General features: G+C 43.6%; 1 protein-coding gene across 1 annotated transcript; it reads right to left on the bottom strand.

Moving 5' to 3' along the window:
* Positions 1-918: 918 nt before the first annotated feature.
* CA7 (carbonic anhydrase 7) lies at positions 919-12,227 on the bottom strand. Its single transcript, XM_082232410.1, has 7 exons — positions 12,171-12,227; positions 9,655-9,852; positions 6,550-6,668; positions 6,064-6,159; positions 4,185-4,247; positions 3,107-3,262; positions 919-2,661 (listed from the first exon to the last, which is right to left on the bottom strand). The coding sequence occupies exons 1-7, from the start codon at positions 12,208-12,210 to the stop codon at positions 2,539-2,541; spliced, it is 795 nt and encodes a 264-aa protein (XP_082088536.1). The 5' UTR covers positions 12,211-12,227; the 3' UTR covers positions 919-2,538.
* Between the last annotated feature and the right edge of the window lie 3,453 nt (positions 12,228-15,680).

The following is a 15,680-nucleotide window of genomic DNA, read 5'->3' as shown; positions in this document are numbered from 1 at the left end:
TCCACTTCAATTGCACAAACCTAAATTTATGGTATGCGCTTGAATCCCTCCCCCATTTCTCATTTATTTTGATGAAGAGACGGCAGCTTCGGAATTATATCACAGCATCAACATTATAGATCAGCAGGAAAATGAGTGAGGGTAGATTACAATTAGGTTGAACTTTTTTATTTTATTGTGCAAAGTCAGATTTATAATACATCAGGTACAACTTTGAAGAGGATCGACTGGAACAAAAATATATGTACCATGAAGGGCAATGGAGTTCAGTCAAGAGCAACAAAGCAACCCATAGTTTCAGTCAAGCAAAACTTCCTTTTGCTTTTTATAGGCCTCACTGCTATAAGAATACCTAAGAGCACAATTATTAAATGTCTATGATTATAAAAAAAACTATTGCCCCTGGTGTCCTGTTAATTCTAATGAGAAAAACTGCAAGACTTCTCATTGCAATTTCCCAAGTTTTCCTGCTACTTTCTTTTTGGACTATGACAGTCAACTGATAAGGAGACATTAATCCTTTTGTCCTAGTGTGGCACAACTTTGTGCCAGTGCAGTGTCTGCTATTCCTGTTCAGTTGCTCATTGGCGAGTCCCTTCTTCCACATCTGAATCTGCCTGCATTCATCATTCCTTCTATTTCTGATGTTGAGGCTTTAAGGAGGGATGGAAGGATCTGTCAGTTTTGGTTCTTTAAGCTTCTCATTTTTCCAGTCTTAAATTCAGTTATCCACCTTTTGCAGTACCGTATTTTTTGCACTATAACACTCACTTTTTTCCTCCTAGAAAGTAAGGGGAAATGTCTGTGCGTGTTATGGAGGAAATGCCTACGGGTGGAATGCCTATGGATTTTCCTCCTCTAAAAACTACGTGCGTGTTATGGTCGGGTGCGTGTTATAGAGCGAAAAATACGGTAATTTGTAATTTTAAAAAGAATCCTCCTTAAAATTCATCAGCATCTTAGTGTGAATGTCTCCTAAAAACACACACTTTTTATATGCAGTTTTGACCAGCATATACATTTTGTCAAGAAAATTTCCTAATATAATACATTTTTGTATGTTATTTTCACTGATACCATCATATTCATTCACACGTTCCTCTAATAAATGCGTTTTTATTGGTTGGAGAACTGCATCACAACATCTGGAAAAGTGTAAATTTCAAAGGATAGCTGTGCTTCAGTTTGCATATTGTTTAGGAAAGTGCAAATTTTATAGATTCAGCTTTAAATGTACACTCCATCCCTAGCCATAGGTGTTGCTGCTTGTTGGGTGGAGGAAAACACAAAGAAATCCCAATGAGGACTGAGCATGCTGAGTGAGCACAGAATGCTGACTTACCGTTGGAAGTGGAATGGACCAGAAAACTGGGTGGGAGGGGAAGTGGAATGGAGCGTTGTGGAGGAGGGCATGGCTGGCTGGCTGGCTGACAGGTACAGTGAACAGGAGAGCTCTGCAATGCAACATTTTGTTCCAGCCAGGCCCTTTACTTATACTATGAATAAAGCAGAATGTTCAGCAGAATTACAATAATCTGAAACACCTAGTCACCTAAATTCAGCGAGTAACTCATATCAGAACAGCCAGATTTACTGTATATGCTTTATCTGAACAGTTTCTTCCAGTTGCAATTCATTGGCTTCTCCCAGAATCTAGTGTTTGCAAAAGTTTAAGTGGACTGCTTTAAGTAGCTTTATAGGGAGCAGAACCCCATTCTGTGAGTGCCAAAGGCACCTTTTGCTTTCTGAGCCCTCAGCTGTGCCCTCAATACACTGTTCTCTGCTACTTTGCAGGCTAGAAACTTATTTTGTAGTTGTGTCCATCAAACAGATGCAATAAGATGATTCTTACAATAAGGACCATGCCCACCCGCTGTCTTCCAAAGCCTAATTACAGTTGTACCTCGGGTTACATACGCTTCAGGTTACATACGCTTCAGGTTACAGACTCTGCTAACCCAGAAATAGTGCTTCAGGTTAAGAACTTTGCTTCAGGAAAAGCACAGAAATCGGGCTCCGCTGCGGCGGCAGCAGGAGACCCCATTAGCTAATGTGGTGCTTCAGGTTAAGAACAGTTTCAGGTTAAGAACAGACCTCCAGAACGAATTAAGTACTTAACCCGAGGTACCACTGTATTAATTTAAGGGTTTATATCCCACCCTTTGGGGGGAAAGGTTCCCAGGACACCTTACACAACACCCCCACCATTTTTCTCATTGGAAGATAATGACAGATTGAGGAGTTTGCTCCAAGAGACCTAACTGCAAAATAAGGACTGTCCCAGGTATTATTTTGAAAAATAATAACAGAAAGTAACTTTCAGTACTTAGGAAGGGAGCTCAGATTAGCACGGGCATGGTACATTATATTTTCATTTAATCCATGCTAAGATCCAATACTTTGGATGTTCAAGAGTTCCACTGAGATGGTTTTCTAAGCTGCAGGTCTATTATCCATTTTCTTTTGTTTGCCAATATTGAAGCCCTTTGGATGTTTTGAGGTTCAGTTGTTATTCCTCCTACATGCACGCACACCTCCTTAAGCCTTGAATGAAGCACGAACCACTCTTCCCTTAAGAGGCTGAGCGGGACGGAAGTTATTCACCATCTGGATTCTTTCATCTTCTTCTGTGGTGAAGAGGAGGGTACGGAATTTCTCCATCTGTAAATTCAGGGGATCTGATATTATTGTTTAAGAAAATCGGTCACGCCAGAGCTCATGAAGAAAGGAAAACGCAAATGGATTTAGGATGGCAATTTACATGTTGCCCAAAAAGTGGACCAAAGAGGACACAGATTTGCATGATACTTGCATATCCTAATTGATAGCTGCAAATATAGAAATAAATAAATTAACACAGAAATGCAATCTATCTCACTGTAGAGGCAGACTGTGACCAGGTGACATGACCGTCTGCTGTCCAGGTGCTAATGACTAATGGGAAACTTCAAGGCTGCTTCTCCCCCTTCTTGGGTCCCCCCCCCTATATGCTCCTAAATAAAATAGCATTTTTGTGTGTGTGGTGTCCAGGATTTTAAGAGCAGACAGCATGGGCACTTTTGTGCAAAAAAGGACAGCCCCTCACCCTCTGCTACCCATGATTTACCTGTTTATCGGATATTTTGATGGTCTCCTTTAGCACTATCCAGGTCACACTCTCATTAAGAGGAGGTGTTGTCAAGGATCCAGGATATGTCCAGTAATCGAGACAAGAGGGCAGGAGGCTGCTTGGGTCAAAGGACTTGAACTGGGCTTTGGTTCCCTGAGAAAAGCATGGGCATGGATTAGAAAATTAAAAGTAGGAGTTAAAGATACAAACTAAATTGTTTTTACAAAACATTCTGGACGCTGCAAAAGCAAAGCAAAGCTATTGCTCTTGTCCAATAGCTGATCAAATATTGGATTTAGCTAAAAGGGGGAAGGGAACTGAAAAAAAGACATGACGTGTCATCATGGTGTAGTGGTTAACATGTAAGACTAGGACTTTACAAAATTCCAGGTGGGGAGATATTTATGGGAAGCACTGCATCATATTAATTTCAGCGGTCATTTAATTACATCAGTGTTGATCAAGATTTATTTTGGGGGGAATCAGATTTGTTGCACAAGCTGAATTTGTTGGTGTATGGTTGAATCCCACCCAAAAACAGTGACAGTCTGAAGTACCCTGAGCACAGAAATGATTTGGTTACTAGTGCAATGGGTATGGGAGAGGTGTAATGGGATGGCGATAAGGATATCCTGCCTTTTCCACAGACTGGGACTCAAGGTGCCTTACACAAATTGTAACCACATAGATAAAATACAAAATGCTAAAAACAAAATATAATGGTCTAAAAGCAATTAAACAATAATAGAATTAAAACAAATCTATTAAAATACAGATAGTAAAAGCAGTACAGCGCTATTAAAAGGCCTTTCCCTAAAAACAGTCAGTTCACGAAAGCCTGTTAGAATAAAAGAGACTTCCCCTGCTGGCAGAAGGACGGTGAGGAGGGAACCAAACTGGCCTCCTTAGGAAGGGAGTTCCAAAGTCTAGGAGCAGCCACTGAGAAGGATCTCTCCTGTGTGCCCCACCAACCCAATCCCACCGGCATCATGGCTGCCACATTCTAGATCAATTGGAGTTTCTGAACAGTCTTCCATGACACAAAACGAACTTTGCATTTGTATTTTAAACTTACTTTAAATTTGACCATGTACAAGGCATCTGTCAATCTGTTCATACTGGCATGTTCTTCTCCAATCTAAGAGTTTAAAACAAGAGAGATGCCTAAGAATGTGGTTTTTGCAAAAAAAGTAAGAGTTTCAACAAACCAGGAGCTGCCAATCTCGATCACCAATTTGTTTTTCAGCGTTTTATTTCCCCTTCAAACACTGAAACAAGTGCCTGGAAAATGCTACCAGAAAAAGGGAAGTCTTTTGAGGTTCCTCAATATCTTGGACAACTGTACTCTTTCTCCTTTTCTGTCCTTCCTGCCTTCCAAAACACCTGACCCCTCTCTTCCTTCCCTCTAATCCTTCCTCAGAGCCTCTTTTTTCTGTGGTACAACCTCCAGACTTACCATATTTTTTGCTCTATAAGACGCACCAGACCACAAGACGCACCTAGTTTTTGGAGGAGGAAAACAACAACAAAAAATTCTGAATCCCAGAAGCCAGAACAGCAAGAGGGATAGCTGCGCAGCGAAAGCAGCGATCTCTCTTGCTGTTCTGGCTTCTGGGATAGCTGCGCAGCCTGCATTTGCTCCATAAGACGCACACACATTTTCCCTTACTTTTTAGGAAGGAAAAAGTGAGTCTTAGAGAGCAAATAATACGGTAGATCGTGGATGGACAACGTTTTTCTTCTTCTGGGGACTGCATCTTCTCTGGGGTTGCCTGCCAGCAGTGGGTGGGGCCACTTCCTTCCTTCCTTTCTTCCTAGGCTGCTAGGGGAAGGACAGGTCACACTTGCCAGAGCTCTGAACAGATACTGTAGCTACTGTATAGAAATTAAGCCAAGGGCCACATTACATCCCTGCCTTAAACGTCATCCCTTGCTGAAACTTAGGCTGTGTACACACCATACATTTGAACCACATGAGCTCCCTGAAATAATCCTGGGAATTGTAGTTTACTCCTACAGACCTACAACCATCAGCTTCCTTAGCAAATTATAATTCCCAGGCTTCTTTCAGGGAAGCCATGCACTTTAAACGTGCATTAAAAGTATGGTACAGTATTTACGCAGTCAGAGCCTCTAACTGTGTGCAATTTAGCTGAATGCATCTCATTCTCACCACCCTCTATACCAGTGGTGGCGAACCTTTTAGAGACCGAGTGCCCAAACTGCAAACCAAAACCCACTTATTTATTGCAAAGTGCCCAAAGTTGTTGAGCTTTTTTGGGAGAGACAGAACAGAAAAATCGTCACAGTTCTCGCCATCTCCCTCCCTCGTCCCCCCTCCCGCCGGGCGCACTCCCCAACTAGCTGGGAACTACCATGCAGCACTAAATACGTGCAGAAAAAAATCACGAGGGTCAAATAACGAACGCTGCTACGCCCAATCAGAAACAGCCACTGCCGCAGCCAATTGAAAAACAGATCAATCGCGGAATACAATTGCTGGTTTAAGCAGTGGATGCACGCAGTAGTGAGGGAAGGAGTGCGAGCACAAATGGAAAAAACAACAGGGCCAATGGCGCGCGTGCCAGCAGTGAGGGCTCCGTGTGCCCACTCTGGCACGCATGCCATAGGTTTGCCACCGCTGCTCTATACTCTCCCTTGTGTTGAATTTTAGACTAAGCTCCTCATGGCAAAGACTGGTCTTCTTATACAGTGTCATGCACATTGGTGGTGCCATACATATAATAAAAAGTAAAAAAAACAACAACAACACACACACAAAAGGAAGTAAAAACCTTCATGGGAGGTTTTTAAAGAGATGTTGGGTGGTCATCAGTCAGGGATTCTTCAGCTGTGATTCCTGCACTGCAGGTGGGTGAACAAGACGATCTTAGCAGCCCCTTCCAACCTTACACTTCTATATTTCTAAGTGCAACAACTTTTGCGGCTCTTACCTCTAAGAAAACACCAATCACTGCTAAGCCATCTGGAGCTGCCGCTGCCTCTTCAAAGGTCACATATTTCTTGGCATTCCAGTGAACTAAATGGAGCTGGGGAGACAAGACAAACATCAGTATTCAGGGGCAGCACAACCCGTTCCATCACTTGAGGCAAAGCAGAAAGCACTGCCCTGACATCACGCCCGCTGCCACCAGGGCCGTCATACTGGCCACCGCTGCCTGCACCACATGCTCCGCCAAATCAGTTGCTGATGGAGAAGTGGCAGCTCCATCAGTGCTGATTTCAAGTGAAATTGTGCCAATTTTGGGAGAGATCTCACCTGAAATCAGCACTGATGCTGGTCCTGCTTCTCCATCACTGGGGTGATTTCTGAAGACCACAGAAATCTGACATCCTATGATTTTCTCTGCAACCCCAGTGCAATATATATTGTATATTAAAAAGGGGGGTTTAAAAGACATCCAAGATTTATGACTCGCCTCACAAGGAAAAGGGTTGCCATCGATGGTGTGCTCTGATCCGGAGTCTTGGCTTGCCCCCCAATGAAAATGGAATTGTTTCAGCCTGTAAGGATCTTCCAGTGGCCCTCCACTGACCGCTGCAACCAAGAAGACAGACAGAAAACTGACAACTGGCTTCCATGAAGCTGACCATATTATACATCCCTCCACCCACCTCAATAGCTCTAACCTGGAAAAGTCCCGGGTGCAACAAAACAAGGCTTGGTTTCCTTTCGATAAGTGAGCACTGAAGACGTCTTTGCAATACTGTATCTGTTTCACTTACAGATAGTATTCACATTGCCAGAAGGGCTTTCGGAATTGCTTACAGATTTATAAGCACAGTCCCTGCTCCTCAGGCTTACAGTCTAAAAAGACACAGCACGAAAAGGAAAAGGAAATGTACAGGGAGGGAGGAGGAAAACAAACAAACCTAGGCAGCATATTCTTGACATCGCAAGGTTCTTATAAGCTGCTTACAAAAAAGAGAGAAGAGAAACAGTCTCTCTTCAACAAGAACAGGGCAGTAAAAGAAAATGCCAGACTCCATCCAGATATAGCTAAGTACAGTGCCATCTACTGTTTGAACTAAATAATGAACCAAATAAATCCACAAAGAAATTCAACCCCAAAAGCTAGAGAGAGATTCCGAAGTATCAACCTCTAGCTCAGTACTGTCTATACCGGGGTGCCCAAACGTTTTTCAAAGAGGGCTAGATTTGATGAAGTGAGCATGCATGAGGGTCAACCAAAGTTGTTGACCTTTTTTTTTAGGATTGAGGTTGTTGAGCTTCTTTTACAAAACGGACTTTGGACATGCCTGGTCTATGCTCCCCTGGATTTCAGGCCAGAGTCTTTCCCTGTTAGGGATTGAATTTGGGACCCTTTGCATGTCAAGCTTGTGCCCTGCTACTGGGCTGCAGTGCTTCCTACAAGATGTTAGGGCAGAGGGCGCACTGCAGGCACTGCGGTAAGTGCCGCCCCCTGCGGTGTGGCACCCATTGCACCCCCCCAAGCTACGCCTCTGCGTTGGAGACACCCCCACCCTGCCAAGAGGACACACCTGGAGCCAAGTCTGAGTGATGACAACCCAGTGCAAACTGAAAGTGTGCACTAGAAGAACTTGATATATCGCAGACCAGACTTCCCCAACCTCAGGTCTTCAAGATGTTGTTGGACTACAACTCCCATCGTCCCTGACCATGGGTGTAGTCAGGATTTTTGTTGGGGGGTGGCAGGCCTTTTGTTAGGGGGCAGAACTTCAGTTTAATATGTCTTTTTACTGATTTAGGAGAAGCAGCTGCCCCTCCCTGCCCCCTCCCCAGCTACGTCCATGTCCCTGACCACTGACCATGCTGGCAGGGGCAGATAGAGGAGCTCAACATCAAGAGGACCACAGGTTGCCCACCCCTGCCATATAATGCACAAGCATATACTCAGGCACGGATTTGACCTCATGCATTATTGCAGCACTGAAGCACCCTATTTAAGCTTAAGTGAGAATGGATTCATTACAGCCCCATTCATTGTCACTAAATACAACTGCAAATGAAGAATTTGCTGAATGGCATCTACTACTGTTCTTCACAAGTTAAGTCTTACGTATTCCAAAGGCTGCAACTTAATACTGTACTTGATAAATGGCACCATGGACGTTCCTCACCTGTCACTGGAGACTCAGCTACTCTGTAACTATAGCTTTTAAGGCATCTTTCCCGGCGGGGAAAAACCTGGAACAGCACCATACCAGTGTGTAGGCACAGACGAAAGAAGTGTGGGGCACTTCTGCTCCCCACAGACACAAATTCAATGGGCCAGCAAAGTTTCCCCAGCAGTTCTCCTCTGTCCCACATATCTGATTGATCTGGCTTTCCCCCCTAATTCCAGTGTTGCCCAAAGTATAGAGAGAGTTGATTGTGGGTGTGATGGTGGAAGGGAAGGGAAGGATTAACTCTTTCTCCTTGTGCTCTTTTCCCAAAGAAAATCACCAATCAAGGAAATCATTTCAGGTGGAGCCTGCAGTAAAATGCTGCAGTGTGGGTATTCCATTCCATTCTCCATCCCACTTGGTTTTCCATTTTGTTCTCTAATAGCCAGCCTGTGTTCTGCAGCCATGTGGTCACATCTATACCATACATGGCTTCCTCAAAGAATCTTGGGAACTGTGGTTTGTGAGGGTTGTTGGGAATTGCAGTTCTGCGAGGGGTAAGCTACTGTTCCCTGGATTCTCTGGGGGAAGAAGAAGAAGAGGAGGAGGAGAAGGAGGAGGAGTTTGGATTTGATATCCCGCTTTATCACTACCCTAAGGAGTCTCAAAGCGGCTAACATTCTCCTTTCCCTTCCTCCCCCACAACAAACACTCTGTGAGGTGAGTGGGGCTGAGAGACTTCAGAGAAGTGTGACTGGCCCAAGGTCACCCAGCAGCTGCATGTGGAGGAGCGAAGACGCGAACCCGGTTCACCAGATTACGAGTCTACCACTCTTAACCACTACACCACACTAGGAAGCAATAGGCTTTAAGTGTATGGCATCCTCACTGGACTGTTTTTGCTCTTACCTCCCCATTCAGGCTTTCTTTTTCTAAATAATGTTTGGTACTTCTGCAAACTTTATAGTTCCTCCAAGCTTGCTGATACCTCCCTCCTTTTGCATGGATGGTGCCATTTTGGCCCCTGAATGATCCACACTCACCTCTGTGCTTTGAAAATAGAGGGAATTGTTTGTTACATGTTACTATCATTTCTCTACCAAGGGGGCTTAGAGGAAGGTAAACATTGTTCCTTCCTCTCCTTTTCATGCAAATCTCTCCTAAGAAGCACATTTTGGTGTACAGTTTTGACTACTGTGCATATTTTTGCAATCCTAGCATAATGCATTTTTCGATGTTATTTTCACTAATTTACGGTATTCATTTTATGCACACGTTCCCCCAAATACATGCATTTCTGAAGAAGTATGAATTTTGAACAATGGCTGTATTTCAGTTCTCATATTATCTCGGAAAGTGCCTATTTGACAGATTCAGCTTTAAATGTGAACTTAGTTGACACCTCCCCCTCACTGAACTTAACATGCACCACTTACCTGTTTTGTCATCAACATCCTTAAAGTCTACCATGACTGAATGCCCATTGTTGGAGATGTCGATAGATGAGCACGATTCATACGAAATGCTAAGGGGCTTCAGGCAGGGGTCATAAATGGCTTGTGTGGGGATTATATCAATTGGAGACTGATGATTTCCTTGGGCAATGGGGTAGGACTTGTACCACTCAGGAGGTCCTTTGAGAAGAAAAAAGGGGGAAAGGGAAAGACTGTTACATCATTCTTACCTTCAGACATTATGAGATAGCTTTTTATTTATTTATCCTCAGAAGGATTTGGGGTACTGCCTTCCATCATTTACAGGGGGCAAACTAAAGCTTGTCTCAGTAAGACTTATATGGAAAAACCTGAACTAATCAGACTAGTAGAACATTATTTTACTGACTAGGTAACTTTAGTGAAATATGGCAGGCAAAGGGCATTAGAACCATTGGTACATCTTGCTCAGTGTTGCCTACACCAGGGTGGGGAAGTGTAGCCCTGCAGGTGTTGCTTTTGGAGCACAATTCCAGAATGCAGCAGCTAAAGACTTTTCTGAACACACCATTTATAGTGGCATAGTTGCTGTGTATTTTTTCCAGATTTTTTTGGCATGCTGCTGCATGACATCGCCAATATTCAGCTAGTATTCTGGAATAATGTAATAAAAAAAATTCTACCACAAAACCCTGACTATTGTAAAAGAACTGGAATGGAGCCTCAATATTTTCATTTGTGTGGCATGTGCACAAACACCATCCCAGTTTCTGTGTAGCCGGTGGGCATGGTTTGGGAGACACCTGTTCTTCACCCCTTCCCTTGGGCAACAGCCCACTGTCAGCACGCAAGCTCCGTTCAAGAGATGAGGTTGAGGATTCTGAGTGAGATGGGGAATTGCATGCAGTCCCAGCAGCACTTCCACACATGTGGGGCCAGTGCTTCTACGACTTGAGGACATTACACTGACTCAGAGGACTCCATTGCAGAAGCTCCCGTAGAACCAGAGTCTCTGCCAGTCCCTCGGAGCTGAGGCCCTTTAACTGAAAGCAGAGAACTCTAGCTCCTATACAGGGCTCAGTCTCAGGCTAAGCATTCCTGAAGTGACACTGAATGTCTGCTTTGCTAGCCCAGTCAGCCTAAACCCTGTACACAAGACAAGTTAGCGTTGCCTGCCCTGCTGCAGAGGCTAGTGCTTGCAGAAGGACAATTGCTCCATCTCCAATGTATTGTCTATGTTGCTTGGCAAACAGAGGTCTTCCCTACCACCTGGTGCCCCAGAGATGCCAGGGACTGGATCTTGGAATCTTACATATGCAAAGTATTACGTGCTGCTCTGCTTTGGAAATATGGCTCCTTCCATGGGCAGCTGTGTTGTATTTTCCTAGCATCATTCTCTAATGCCCGCAGTTTTTCTGTGAACTGTTGTGTTTTTTTGAACAGTGAACACACATGAAGCTGTTTCACACTGAGGTAGCTGGACCATCTAGTTCAGCACATATATGCTTTCTGGGAGAGGCTCTCCAAGGCAAACATCTTCCCCAGGCCTGTTATTTGAAAACCTTTCACATGAGAAGCCAAACATTTGCCCAGAAATCTTATGCATGCAAACCTCTAATGTGTTCCACCATTGGTCCATGTAAATGCCATTTTGGGCTACCTTCATTCACCCTCCTGATGACAATCTGATGACAGAAGTAGCCAAGTAGCCCTTTTAAATAATAGTAAACACCTGAATTGCTATGCTCCCCTGCCTCCACTCAGTCATTTTGTGAGGACTTACAGTGGTACCTCAGGTTACATACGCTTCAGGTTACAGACTCCGCTAACCCAGAAATAATGCTTCAGGTTAAGAACTTTGCTTCAGGATGAGAACAGAAATCATGCTCCGGAGCACGGCAGCAGCAGGAGGCCCCATTAGCTAAAGTGGTGCTTCAGGTTAAGAACAGTTTCAGGTTAAGTATGGACCTCCAGAACGAATTAAGTACTTAACCTGAGGTACCACTGTGTTTTCTATAGATTTGCTTTAATGCTGTGCACTTTTCCCTGATCAATGCTAGAGCATGCATTTTCTCTCCAGTTTTCCTCCCACGAAAAGGCTACCCCATTTTCCATTTGCATGCCGACTAATGTTTGATTGGCATGCAGGTACATATTGCTGACTAGCAGGTTATCTGGAAAGGCCCTTAAAAGGGGCACAGGTCATGAACAAAGGTCAGTAGACTTGGTGTCTTTGCACTTCTCTAATGAAGAATAAACTTACAAGAAGATGCTGCAAAGGCAAGCTTTGACCCCAGCATGCAGAAAGGCAATGAATCTTGTGGCTCTTCCGAGCAATAATTGAACAGTTGCTTATTGGTTAACCACTTAAGCGCCTTTTGCACTTTGCCTATTTTCTAGGAAAGATGGCATGCACTCGGCATCTGCAAGGAGTACAGCAATAGGTGCAATAAGCAGAAGAGCAGAGAAAGGATGGGATGGATTCAAAGCAGAAGGGGAAGGGTCTGCATATAACCTACCATCTTTCTGCCCATATCCCCAGCAGTTATGACCGGTCATTATGTAGGCTGATTCGTTCTGCTTTGCTGCCAGCTCTTTTAATCCGAGCTGCTGCAGCTTACCTGCCTTTATAATAGCTCACTTGTGGGACAGTGTCAGTCTCTTAAAGAGGCAGCAGCAGCAGCAGTTCCTGCTCCTGAGTCCACTGTGTACAACTAGGACTGTTTAAAATATGATCCCAGAAAACGAGATACCCAGTTAGACTGGGGTTTGTGATGGGGGATTTGGAATTCCACGCATACCCTTTTGAATTCACTCGTGGCAAATATTAGACAGGTGCTCTCTCTGTTGTCTTTTCAGCACCTACAGAAGATATTCTTCTCCCAATGAGCCTTTTAAGTAGAGATCTTTCTGGATCTGCATCTGTATTGAAATTGTCTTTATATGTTTTAATTTGTTATTGCTTGTGTGTTTGCCACCCTGAGCTCCTTTGGGAGAAAGGACAGGATATAAATATTGTTGCTGCTGCTGTTGTTAATAGATAATGCCACACACACAGCTCCTTTCATTTTGCTGGTCTTCCATAAAGGCTACTGATGCAACAACTATTGTGTGCAACATAGGTAGATTCAGTGCATCTCATCAGTGCATCTTAAAAAAAGTTAAAACATATTACATTCACAGGAATAGGGTGGGCCTTGAAAACACACATCTCAGGTGGCAAAGGCCAGGGTAAAGAGATATATCATCAGTCACCAAAAGAGAATGCTTTTTCCCAGAACCCCCACCTCCGCCCAAATTTTTAGGGAGGTGGAACCACCTAGAGCACCCCTGTTTATATTATTATTAATAATAATAGTACAGTGATACCTTGCTTTACAACCATAATCCATTCCGGAGGTCCGGTTGTAAACCAAAACAGGTTGTAACCCAAGGCGCGCTTCCGCCAATGGGGCCTCCAAAAAAAATTTGGTTGTAATCCAGAAAAAGGGACACACACTTCAGGGAGGGTTTGACATGGTTGTAATCCAAAACAGTTGGAAACCAAGGTACTACTGTAATCATGAACTGACATGGAAAAATTAGAAACTGAAAGAAACCAAAACTGACAGTTCTGCCTGGAAGCATGCGAAGCATTTCTAGGCCCACCAGCATAGCTAAAAACAGAGAAAATGCTCCATCAGTCATTTGCATCCTGCAAGTAGAAGGCTGTAGTCCTATACTCATTTACTTGGGAGTAAGGCCCACAGAACTCAACGGGGCTTACATGTACAATTGTGCAGTAAAAGGGAGAACCTTGATTCTTGTCCCCCACTTGGGGCCTGTCCTTGGAGGGGCAATTTAACTCGGTAGTGAAAGGTTAGTTCCTTCTATATTTGTTATCTCTTATGTGACACATGATAAAATAAGTCACTATAACCGAAAAAGTTAATGAGAAACAGCATTCAACCTGGAACCTCTGAAATATGTGAGGTAGCAGATATGAAGTGCAATCCAGCAGGGAAGATTACATCTATAATCATTACTAGCCATTCTTCATGGGTTTTGTCTAATATTTTAAAGCTGTCCAGGTTGGCAGTTATCACTACATCTAGTTAATTCCATAGCTCATCAATGGGAAAGGAATCAGAAACAAAACTGAGGGTATTATCATGCCTTTATACAAATATATGGTACAATCATTCCTAGGCTACATTCAGGCAGCATTTTATTCCATCCTCCAAAAGTTCCTTTACCATTTAATTTTTGCATCTTATGTCATCTTTCACATGATGCAAAAGCTACTTATGGAAATCTAGAAGTGGATTCCAAAAGACTTTAAGTGCTCGTTTCTGTGTTTCCAGAAAAAAATCAGTGCACAATTCCATTAACTTTGCAAATCACTGGAGTTTTACATGGTAATTTCCCCACGGTTTTCGTGTCATCGCTGCTCACATGAACAAACCTGGGCGATATAGTGATCTTCTGCAGTATAGCCACAGTTGCATCACACAACAGGTAAAAAAGGACCCCTGGCCATTAGGTACAGTCGTGACCAACTCTGGGGTTGCGGCGCTCATCTCGCTGAGGGAGCCAGTGTACAGCTTCCGGGTCATGTGGCCAGCATGACTAAGCCACTTCTGGCGAACCAGAACAGCACACGGAAACACCGTTTACCTTCCCACCGGAGCGGTACCTATTTATCTACTTGCACTTTGACGTGCTTTCAAACTGCTAGGTGGGCAGGAGCAGGGACCGAGCAACGGGAGCTCACCCTGTCGCGGGTTTAACCCACAGCGCCACCTGCGGTACTGCAGTGTAAAAGGAGCATTGGAAAGAAGGGCAGAAGTGCTAGCACTATGCCCCATCAAACTAGCTCAATTAACCCCATATCTGAATACTGTGTACAATCCTGGACACTGCATCTCAAAAAGGGCATTGTAGAGCTGGGAAAAGTGCAGAAAATTGCTACTAAAATGATCAAGGGGCTGGAATACCATGCATTTCAATGTTGCTTGTGTAGAACAGTATCTCATTGGATTATGCTCCCTATTAATCTGTCAAATAATTGCTCCAGAACCACTTTTAAAAGAATATATTTTTACTTCCCAATAACGGTAGTTGTCTTACACAGCCAGCCTCCATTTGTTTTAGTGAGTCTTGAACAGAACACCCACTGGTTGTGCTAAATATTCTCTACTCAAGAATTCTCCCCACTCGCATTTCTGAAATAGTATCTTATCCTGGTACAGCGTATCTCCCCTTAGGTTACAATAGAATTACTGACATTCTCAAGAGCTGTAAGGAGAACCGTAGCTGCAATTGATGTTATGCACTAACGTAAAGGAGGCCAATCAAATTCTCTGTTGTTAAGTTATATATCTGAAAGCATATGTAAAAAACCATTCAAAAGGTGGACAAATGAGATCTAGAGATTAGCTTCTATTCAGTTATATTTTTCTTTAATAAAAATTAAGTGATTGTTGACTCCAAAATAAGTGCCACTGCATTCAGCATGAAGATAAATAGAATAGGACTGCAACTTTAAATGTATGTTGCAGAATGAGAATGCACTTTTTAAAAAAGGAAGGCTGTAATTCTATGCCCATTTAACTGGGAGTAAATCCAGCTGAATTTAGTGGGACTTACTGATGAATAGACATATACAGGATTGCATTGTAATAAACAAAAAGCCACACAGAGTTGGAGGGGGAATACAAATACATGTACAGTGGTGCCTCACAAGACGAAAAGAATCCGTTCCGCGAGTCTCTTCGTCTAGCGTTTTTTTCCTCTTGCGAAGCAAGCCCATTAGCGGCTTAGCGCTATTAGCGGATCAGCTGATAAGCGGCTTAGCGGATCAGCTGTTAAGCGGCTTAGCGGATCAGCTGTTAAGCGGCTTAGTGGCTTGGGAAAAAGGGGGGGAAGAAAAAAACCCGGCAGGAACTCGCAAGACATTTTCGTCTTGCGAAGCAAGCCCATAGGAAATTCGTTTTGCGAAGCACCTCCAAAACGGAAAACCCTTTCGTCTAGCGGGTTTTCCGTCTTGC

Source organism: Podarcis vaucheri (genome assembly GCF_965113315.1).
Source record: "Podarcis vaucheri genome assembly, chromosome: 7".
Classification (NCBI taxonomy): domain Eukaryota; kingdom Metazoa; phylum Chordata; class Lepidosauria; order Squamata; family Lacertidae; genus Podarcis; species Podarcis vaucheri.
Note: the sequence above shows the minus strand (reverse complement) of the source record. Positions and strands in the feature narration are given on the sequence as shown.